Consider the following 10,435-nt stretch of genomic DNA (forward strand, 5'->3'; position numbering starts at 1 on the left):
TACTTGGCTTCTCTGTGGCCACATGGCTGTCCCACGTGGCCAGTGCCATCGTTCCTCACTTCCTTTCGTAGCTGCCTTGCTTCCTTTTGAAACCTGGAGTACACTGGACCCTTTTCCTCTTAGGACCCACCACCAGTTTCCCGTTTTCTGCCCCGGAAACATTTCTGTTCTGTCTCTCAGCACCGCCTCAGAGTCTCTCAAGCACAGGTCCCTGTGCGTGATTTTCAAAGTGCATCGGGAAGCCATTCTTGGGCGGAAATCATGCCGTTTTTCTGTACCTCCGTCCACTCTCTCTTCTCCATACTCTACCCGTTCCTCTGTCCTCCCCGCCCACTTCCTACACAAGGTGGGGACTTAAAGAGGCCGCATGGTGCCCTGGAAGTGGGGGGAGGGGCCGAGCAGGGGGCTGGGGTGCTGCTCTGGCTGGGGTGCTGTTCTGGCTGGGCAGAAGCTGCCAGAGCCTCTGGGCTCATCCCTTGGCCCTTTCCTTGAGGACCTCATTCCCAAGGCTCCGCCCCCAAGGGGTGCCTCCTCGGGCCTGTGGGCTCCAGGCTTGCTGGCGGGAGAGCTGGTTCCTGCCCACGCGTGGTCTGAGGCAGAGCTGGTCGCCCCCTGGCCAGCCCTCGTCTGCCTTCGCCTTCTGTGCCCCGTAGCCCTCCCCCATCTCTGGCTTTGTGGGTAGCACTTGGGTTGCCACCTCCTGAGTCCTTCTCGCCACCCTGAAGACCAGCCTAGTGAGTCTTTCCTGCCAGCCTTGGGAGGCAGAGTTCACAGAGCAGTGAGGCATCCAGGTCTTGCGCACAAGGGCTTGTCTCGTCTACTTTCTTCCAGCTGAGGACTCGAAGGATAAGTGGGGGCTCGGGAGACGAGTGACGCCTCTCCCGCGCGGTTGGGCAGCGCTGCCCTCCGGCTCCCGTCACCCCAGGCTTGCGCCGGGGCCCTCCCCTTTTCATCTCTTCCAACTCCCAGTTGAATGTGAAAGCCCTCTTCCCAGCAGGGCTATGTTTAAAGTGCCCTTCGAGTGGGTGTCAGGGGTGTGGCCAGGAGTGTCCAGTTGCAGTGAGCAGCCCAGGTCCTAGGCCTCTGTGGAACAGAGGGCGGGGATCCCTGATGCAGCCTGGACCAGTCCCCATCTTCGCTCTCTGTTTCTCCCCCCTCCACCAGCCCTTCCTTTCCTCTGTGCCCCTTGGTCCTGATGAAAATTAAAGCCATTGACAGCGGGTAGCACAGTGCCCGGCACAGTGCAGGCCTCAATAAAACATTTGCTAAACGGACGAAAGAACAAAGCTAAACGCAAGTGCTGTCTTTTGTGACTTGAGGTTAGGGAGGTGGCTTAGGACAAATGCCACAGAAGGACAGACCCTTGGTTGAGGTTTGCTGGTTGTCGAGCCCCTTGGCCGAGCTCAGGAGAGCCCAGGTGTTGCCTTAGCTCTGCTGGCTCCTGTGGTGCAGCTGGGCCGTCACAGGGCAGGAGGAGGTGGTCTCTGGGCTGGACCTGCCGCCATGTCCCTCACGGTCGTCCTCAGCGTTTCCCCTTTGTCACGGCGAGGCGCTCTTGGCCAGTGGGTCTGGGTCATGCCAGAACCTGTGTTTGTTTCCTTTCTTGGAAGTGGTGTGGGGGAGGGGCAAGGCCAGCAGTTCCAACCTGTACATCCCATCTGTCCTGCAGGCCCACGGGAGAGTGAGCCTCTTTCCCTCAGGAGTTCCTGCAGAATCCCGGCCTCCGATTGGCTTCGTGTGGATCCCCTGCCTCCCCTGAAACGGTCACTGGGGTCAGGGAGGCATCGGGCTACTGTTGGCCAGGCCTGCCTCATATGCTATCCTGGGAGCCAGGGCATGGGGTCAGCCAGAGCTACCGGATGGGTGCTGAGTGAGGGGGGCGGGTGTCCAAAGGAACGTCAGGTGCTGTTCCCAAAGGTGCCAGATGCCGGAGAGCCTGAAACAAGAGGCTCCCTGTGCCATGGCATTCACCAGCTCTGGCACCTGGCTTTGTTCCCTGACATCGGCCTGGGGTCAGGGGGCCCTGGATCCCCACCTCAGCAGCTTGCATCTGAGTTTGTATTCTTGGACAAACCACTTAACCTCAGTGAACTTCAGTCCCACCCCTGTGAAATGGTGAGGGTGACCAGGCCCTCAGGCGGGCCGGTAGGAGGACTCTTGGGGTCCTTACGGGAAAATGAGCGCTCTGCACTGGAAAAGGCCAAGTCACGTTACCTCCTCTTCAGAGCAATTCTGTTCGATGGATAATAATAGAATCTCCATTTTCCAGACGATAAAATTGAGCTTCTGAGGAGATCCATTCCAGCCAGCAGATGGTGGCATCTGGCCTCAAGCCCCACTCTCTGTCCACTGGAGTATGGGGCCTCTGTCATTCAGCCGCTTCTAGTGACAGACACTGTGTTCTCGTGCCGCAGTTCCCTCACACAGAAGTGCGTGTGTTCGTTCTGTAGACCGAACCTTTGTCTATCGGTCAGGTGTGTGACAGACAGCACGTGGGTTCTGAAATCACCTGCGGTTGAGCCCAGCCAGTGCCGCTTGAGAGGCCCAGCAGCTCCCGTCTGCCCTGCGCTTCCACTCCCACTTCCCTCTACATTTCCTTCTGCTGCTGTTCACACTTCCTTCCTTCCTTCTGTCCTCTTACGTGCCCCTTCTTGCCCTCGGACCTGGGTGGAACCATGGCCCCCGGAGTGGGCCCCACTGCCTGTCCTGGACCCTTTACTTCTGGCCCCTGGCAGGTGGCTGAGCGGAGACGCTGTGGCCACGTCCAGTCAGCCCCGCACGTGGCCGGCAGTGGCTGTGGTGCCCATCGGCGCTGCTGGGCAGCTCTTGTTTTGCCGCCAGCGGTGGCTAGAGTCTGACACTCATTTCTCACACAGCGATAAAAGTGCTAGTGATACTGTCTTTCAGAGACATGTCCAAAGTGCAGGAAGTTCTGATGTCCCAGCGGGGCTGTTTCCTTCCCAGGATGGATCCTAGCTGAAGCCCTAGGGCAGTTGCCACGGCCACCCAGTGGGTCACACCCCTGTGCCTTGTCCACTGGCCCCCATGTGTTCCCTCGCAGGCCTGCCCCTCTCCTCACCCGACAGACACCACAAGAGAGGAAGCGCCTGCTCTGCCCACCTTCCTCGCTGGCAGCTCAGTCTAGGCTCCGGCGTCCTTCCCCCGCAAGACACTCTGCGGCCCGAGGTCTAGGAAGACCTCAGAAGGGGAAGGGGACGTTACCCCTTATGTCATGGACTTGAAGCACCTTGTGGAAATGGCACTGGGGCATCCGGAAGGCCCATGGCCTTTGGCTTTTTGGAACTTTGATCCCAGACCATCCACCTCTTTATGCTTCTGGCTTTGGGTCTAGCCTGATAGGCAGAACATTTGTCTGCTCAGAGCCCCACATCTGCTCTGAACTCCCTTTGTCTTCCAGACCCCGCAGGTGGTCTGAGGGGCACATGTCTCTGAGCCCCACAGCAATACTCAGTTTTGCTGTGGCCCTCAGTTTGACACCTGTCTGACCGTCACATCTGATGTTACAGAAAAAAGTTCATGGCGAAATAGCTTTGGAAACCCAAAGTTGATGAGGTTTCTTTCCTGCAGTACTTCTCAGAACTTTTGATGTGCTGTGTGCTGTGGTCTCGGACAGCTTCTTTAGTACATCACTAAGTAGCATCCCACAGAAGACGCACGTTTCTGCGATGGTGGAGAAACCCCGCCCTGGGGACCTACTGTGAGCTCTGTCCTGCTAGGCCATCTGACAGGGATCTGGATAAAGCCATACATGACTGCAGGTGCCTCAGGGCTTATTCTTTTGAAACTGGACCTGTTGTTTGCCGGCCAGTGCAGGGCACAGGGGCCAGGATGTGCTCTGTCCTTGCGGAGGTCCTCACAGGTTGGGGGCCTGTGAGGTGTGTTTTTGCAGGAGATGTGATCAGGGCTTCAGGAGTTCACGGAACTCTGCTAGGGGAGCGGGAAGGGGTCACAGAGGAGGGGTCATAGGGGCATCTGGGTGCATCAAGGTTGGAGCCATGACCTAGTGTGGGCGGTGAGAAGTTAGGGCTGGAGTGAGACACAGAGACCAGAGAGAGTGCAATGGGACGCTCACAAGCCCGTATGTAGTTTGTGCTTCTGTTGAGGAGTATTTCCGTTAATGAGGCTCTTAAATTTCAAAAGGCCACAGGCCTAGACCTGCCCTGCGTGAGTGCAGTGGCAGAAGGCTCCAGGCAGGGACCAGGGCCGGAGTGGGCTTTTTCTTGCCTGTTGGCACCAATGGGTTGACAGGCAGTCGAGCCTGAGAGTGACATGTCACGTTGTTTTATAACATTTTTTTCAGTGCATATTGTGTTCCTGGCTTTGAGCTAGGCACCAAGCGTCAAGGATAGCAATTAGGAAGTGAGAGGAAAGGTCCCGAGTGAGAGCGCGGAAGGTCTGGGTCCGAGGTGGCTGCGGGCGAGGAGGGCCAGGGTTAATGCTGGGAGTTGGTGGCGCATCGGCCATGGCGGGGAGGATGGAGCGGCTGATGGTGGCTCGCAGGCCTCTGGTGTGGGCAGGACTGGGGCGAGGGAGAGCGTGTTTGGAGACCCCAGGAGAGGTCTGGGGAGAGTCGTTGGCTTCACATGTGGCCTTCTTGGCCACATCGGTCACAGGAAAGGGTGGGAGTGGGTGACACGGCCTGGGAGAAAGTGCGAACTGAGAGGGGAGCCCATCTAGGAAGGAAGGGGTAGAGGAGAGGGTGCCGGGCGCGGGGTGGTGGGGCAGGAGCAGACCTCACTGGTCAAGGAGTCACGAGGAAGCAGGCAGTGCAAGGTTCAGACACTGGTGGCGAAGTTGCTGGGGAGTGTGGAGCCTGGCTGAGACGTCTGGGGAAAGACCGGAAGGCGTCCAGGGGTGCTGTGCCTAGTGAGGTACCACATGTTAGAGAGTGGGTGGCCCAGAAGCCCTCTGGGAGGCTGGCAGCGGTTGTGATGTGGCCATGCCGTGGTCAGAGGCTGGCTGGGGAGGCCGTCAGACAGCTCAGAGTGGTGATGGACAGCAATGGCTCTGCAGAGGTGGTGTGGAAACATGTGGACCTTGACCATGGACACTCCCAGGTGCCTGGCCTGGGACAATATGGGAAGTGCCCTGTTCCCCAAGAGGAAGGGGAGAAGCAGCAGACATCTGGGCCGTGGGCATCCCCGGCCACTCCCTGCTATGCCCTGGGGCCTTAGGAGTGTGACCCGCCCTCTCCCCTGCGCTCCGCTGGGTCAGTCCCTCACTCATGGTACCTCCTGGCACCAGCCCTAGCCTCTGGCAGGTGCCCACCTCCCCACACCCAGTATCTCCCCTCGGCAGGGTCTCCCTGGTGCTTCTGAGCCAGTCTGCCCTCATCCTAGGCCTCCAGCTCACCCCCTGCCAGGGCTCCAGACCGTGCTCCAGGGGACTCTGGGGGTGGGCCACGCAGAACTGCATCCCGAGATGCAGGTCCCCGTGCCAGGGTGGGATGCTTGAGGCCCCGGGGTGCGGGAGGGCCCAATCCCCCAGCACTGCCCCCTCGCCCTCTCCCTAGCAATCACGACCACTTGGGCACCTACCACCTCCTTGGCACCCTCCCCCACCCTCCACTGCCGCCCCACTTTGCTCCGGAACCCAGGCGGTACCGTGGAGGTCAGACGTGGGAGAGGGGAGGGTCTCTTCTGGTGATCGGTGCCTGTTCCTTGAGCCCATCACCCCAGGCGTCCTTTGAGTCCCTCTCTGCTGGGTGGGGGAAGCATGGTCTGGCCTCTTCAAGAGGCTCTGCTCTGGGTCTGAGCAGGTGGGCGAGGCAGCAGGGACAGAGGCTGAGGAGAGGGAGCCAGTGGAAGGCAGTGGAAACCAGGCTGAGTGGCAGGGACAGAGTTGGGTCTCCAGCGGGAGGCTCACCTTGCACGGCTGAGACAGGAAGAGACCAAACCTGCTTTCAGGGGAGGAGGGATGCTCAGGGTGCCCGTGCAGTGTGGGACAGGTGCCAGTCAGGGTAGCACAGAGGTGGGTGGGGGAACCCAGGGGAGGGGTCCTTAGCCCAGTGTGGGCAAGGGCAGGGAGAGGGAGGTGCGATGGCAGCTGGAGAGAGGCCCTTCAGGCAGCAGCAACACAAGGGGACATGAAGCATCCCCAAGTGCCAGGGGTCTGCTGAGCAGCTGCCACACAGGGCTCTTAATAAAGCCTGTGGATGGACACCACTGTGGTCTGCACTTCACAGACCAGAGAACAGCTCACAGGCAAGCCAGGAGCCCACCCAGCTCTGCCCACGTCGTGCCTGCACTTTCCTTCCTCCAGCAGCTCCAGATGTGTTCCCTCCCATCTCACCTGGGCCCACTGCACCTGAATCCCTCCCTTACTGGGTATCTGGCCAGGGGGTCCCTGCACCTGGCTGCCCTCCCTGTGGTCGTGACTGGGGCCATGTGCCTGCTTTGAGGGCCTGGGCCGCTAACACTCTCTCTCATTGCTCTCTCCCGCGCATCTGCATGTGGCTGCTCTGTGTAGCTGCGCGGTGGTCCCGAGCGCCGGCTGTGTAAGTGAGCATGCCCATCCCATGCCTCTCGCTGTCTGCGCTGCACCTGCCCGCCTGGATCTCTGCTCTGCGTGGCTTCATGGGGCTTTGGTGCCACTGACGGCCCCATGAGGCTTCCCGTGGCCACAGTAGGGGATAGGGAAAGAAACGGGGTGGAGGTGGCATGGGATCTAGGAGTGGGTTTTCTCTGGAGGCGTTCCCCCAGCCAGGCCTCCCACCATGGCCATGCTGGGGGGCGTGGCGGGGCTGAAGACCTGGGGTCCTATCAGGTGATGCTGGGAAGTGAAGACCCATCTGTGTGTGTGTGTGTGTGTGTGTGTGTGTGTATGTGTGTGTGCGCGTGCACATGTGCTGCTGTCACTGTCGTGAGCAGGCCACTGCCACTCCTGCCACTGCTGCTGCATGTATGTAACACACGTGGGTGCTACCGCTGCTGCTGTGCGCTGTCCTGTGCGGGGAGGCCGAGTGTCATGGGTGTGTTGCTGCCTCACGCCTGCCCTGCACGTGCCGCCGCTCTGTGTGGGTGTGAACGCCGCCTCGTGTCTGTCTCAGACCTCATGGACTTGTTCCGTCTTGTGCTGCCACCAGCCTGTACCACGACTCAGCCAGCCGTGCGGCCAGCCCAGGTCTTTCTGGGTCCCCTCATGATGACAGAGGGGGAAGTGGTGTGTGGGAGAAGTGGTGAGGGGTCTTGCCGGAGTCTTACTCTCCAGGGTGTGGGTGGACGGGGCACTGTCCAGAGCTGGTGTCCCGGGCTGTCAGAAATGCGGTGGGAAGCCCTTTGCCCCAGCGGCTGTCTTTCCCCTGGCAGCCTGCCCTTGGAGCCCGCAGAGTGGAGGGGGCCAGGGGTTTTACTCCTCGTGGGCCGCTCAGTCTAGGGCCCCGCCTCCCCCAGCAGGGCACTGGCTCTGAGTCTGAGGACCGGGCCAGAGTAACCACAGGACCCTCCCTACCCTCCTTTCTTCCTCTGGCCCTGAGGCTACCCACCGAGTCCCAGGCCACCCCCTCCCGCCCCCACCCTCCCACAGTCCTCCTGGCCGCTGGCCCCCGCCCCTCCGCCCACCCCCACCTGGCCTAGTGCCCCTCACCTGGCCTTGACCCCCTCTCCCTCCGCAGGCTCTTCAGCAGCCTCGGTGAGCTGAGCTCCATCTCAGCGCAGCGCAGCCCTGGGGGCCCGGGCGGCGGGGCCTCCTACCCGGTGCGGCCCGGCGGCCGCTACCCAGTGGCGCGGCGCGCCCCGAGCCCAGTGAAGCCCGCGTCGCTGGAGCGGGTGGAGGGGCTGGGGGCGGGCGCGGGGGGCGCGGGGCGGCCCTTCGGCCTCACGCCCCCCACCATCCTCAAGTCGTCCAGCCTCTCCATCCCGCACGAGCCGAAGGAGGTGCGCTTCGTGGTGCGCAGTGTGAGCGCGCGCAGCCGCTCGCCCTCGCCTTCGCCGCTGCCCTCGCCAGCGCCTGGCCCCAGCCCCGGGGCCCCCAGCCCGCGCCGGCCCTTCCAGCAAAAGCCCCTGCAACTCTGGAGCAAGTTCGACGTGGGCGACTGGCTGGAGAGCATCCACTTGGGCGAGCACCGCGACCGCTTCGAGGACCACGAGATCGAGGGCGCGCACCTGCCGGCGCTCACCAAGGACGACTTCGTGGAGCTGGGCGTCACGCGCGTGGGCCACCGCATGAACATCGAGCGCGCGCTCAGGCAGCTGGACGGCAGCTGACGCCCCCCCGCCCCCCACGCCCGCGCCCTGCCGGCAGGGTCCCCCACCTCCGCCCCCGGGCCGCGGGCTCGGCCCGCCCCCTAACCCCCACCCCAACGGCGCCCGGGCCAGGAATGTTGCATGAATCGTCCTGTTTGCTGTTGCTCGGAGACTTGCCCTGTACATTGCTTAGTGCCCTCCCAGGCCGTCGAGCCCCACCCAGCACACGGTCAGGAAGGGCGCGGGCCGTGGGGCGGGGGTGGGGGGGGGGCTGGAGCGGGAGGGGGTTGGGGACGGGGGTGCTCCGGCCTGACCATCTCCCGCTCAGCTCCTGGTGGCTACTTTCGCAGAGGGGGGAACCTAGTCCAGCATGCAAGGTCAAGACACACCTTGGTGACTCGGGGGGAGGGGGGAGACATTGGGGTTCTCGGTTGGGGGCCAAGGAGCCCCCCTGTTTTGCATATTTTAATCCACTCTATATTTGGAACGAGAAAAGGAACAAATATCTCTGTCCTCAATAGCTTCCCTTCCCCTCCCCTCCAGCCCCCCACTGGTTCCGCTGCGGCTGCCCAGTCTTCCATCTCTGGCCCCTCAACTGCCACTGCCACCCCACATGGGGCGGGGGATGCTCCAGCTGGTCTGGGGTTGGCCAGGGTCCTAGTAACCCGCCCTGGGGCCCCGGCTGGGCCCTCTCCCCTCGCTGAGCTATAGTGTGCCCCACCGACCCTTCAGGTGCTGCGTGGAGGAGGGGCGGCAGGCAGCGAGTCCTGCTGGGCACTAGCAAGGTCAGATGGCCTGGGAGACCGTGGCCCTGGACCAGGGGTGGGGTGGGGGTGGGGTGGGAGGGCAGGGCCCTGGCACCCGCCCCCAGCTATCTCTCTCACAGGGTCCCTCCCCAGTAGGGGTCTAGCCTCCTCCCCACGCTGCTGGGCGACTACAGCAAAGAAGCCTCCCCGCCTCAGACCTGAAGTCTCCAGTTCCGCCCTGCGTGTGTGCGCACATGTGCGAGTGTGTGAATCTTGGGGTGCGACTGAGTGCATCGGAGCCCCGCGTGTGCCTGACTGGAGAGCGGTCCCTCGGGGCCACTCTGGACTAGTGTAGGGGCTTCGGAAGCGTGCACAGGGTGCGTGCATGGGTGTGTGCCTGTGAAAGCACCCCGTCTCCACTTCCAAAGAAAGTCAGAGGTCGTCTTGCACACTGGGACCTGCTGTTTGCCCAGCCTGTCCCTCCAGAGCCTCGCCGAGCCTGCGTGGGCCTTCTTGGCGAAGGCATGCTGCTTGGGAGAGGCCCCCAGGGGCCCCTGGAGGCAGTGCTCTCCCCCCCCCCCGTCGGGCTTCATAGGGGCAGCCCTAGAGCCAGGCCACTGCGAGCCCTGGGGAGAGGCAAAGGCCCCGGCGGGCACCCCAGCCCCCCTTACTGTGACTACTCACACTCAGCAATGACCTGTGGGGCGGGGGGCCCGGGACGTTTTTAAACCTAGGCTGTGGAGTCTGGACTAAGCTCCATCCACGTCACTCACAAGTTTCTGTTTATATTTCTAGCTTTTTTTAATAAAAATTAAAAAACCCAGAAAACAGAAGTTTTCACAGCCCAGGGACCTGGCACGCCGGTCTGTGCCCACCTGCCCCGCCCCCAGCCCGCTGGCCCCATTCCCTGGGCGGATTCACACCCAGTAACCCTTTCACCGAGAGACCAGGTCACACACACAGCAGCAGTCACTGTAACAGACTGCCACATACACACTCGTCTCACACTCACCTGTGGGTTTTTGGTTCCGTTCAATTTGGGTTTTTAACTTTACAGGGTCAGTTCTGCTTCACCCCTCCTTTTGTATGGAGTTCCAGCTGGGGGATTTCACCCCCTGCTCCAGTCCTGAGGCCTCCTGACCCTGACGTTGTGATACACCCCACAGAGATCTATGTTTCTTATATTATTATTATTGATAATAATTATTATAATATTATTATGTAATAAATTTATAAGAAATGAAACCATCTCTCTGTTGCCTGCTTGAGAGGAGGTGTTGGGAGCACAAACTCTGCTGTCCCTTGGACAGCTCACACAGACCTCCCCGGCCTCAAGTAAGCATTCAGCCACACGCCGCGATCACCTGCAGATCCCCGTCTCTGACCCAGTCTCTCTGCTGAGCTCCACGCCCACGTGCCCGGCTTCTCCGTGCCTCTCTCTCTCTCCAAGTCCTGCTGGACCTGAGCCCATGCTTCCTGAGCTGG

General features: G+C 61.4%; 1 protein-coding gene across 3 annotated transcripts in view; it reads left to right on the plus strand.

The window, feature by feature from the left end:
- SHANK3 (SH3 and multiple ankyrin repeat domains 3) overlaps positions 1–10,182 on the plus strand; it is a 50,801-nt gene extending 40,619 nt beyond the window's left edge. For 2 of the 3 annotated variants that reach the window (XM_027108170.1, XM_027108172.1), the window contains one exon: positions 7,634–10,182. In XM_027108170.1, the coding sequence (XP_026963971.1) occupies positions 7,634–8,225 (592 nt within the window). In that variant the 3' untranslated portion in view covers positions 8,226–10,182. Of the gene's footprint in view, positions 1–6,489; positions 7,606–7,633 lie in introns of those variants that run through there. The other variant, XM_027108171.1, reaches the window with a different exon arrangement.
- Positions 10,183–10,435: the final 253 nt, after the last annotated feature.

The sequence above is a fragment of the Aethalodelphis obliquidens genome, unplaced genomic scaffold, assembly GCF_003676395.1.
Source record: "Aethalodelphis obliquidens isolate GAN/ISIS:26980383/991018 unplaced genomic scaffold, ASM367639v1 scaffold8, whole genome shotgun sequence".
NCBI classification, from domain to species: domain Eukaryota; kingdom Metazoa; phylum Chordata; class Mammalia; order Artiodactyla; family Delphinidae; genus Aethalodelphis; species Aethalodelphis obliquidens.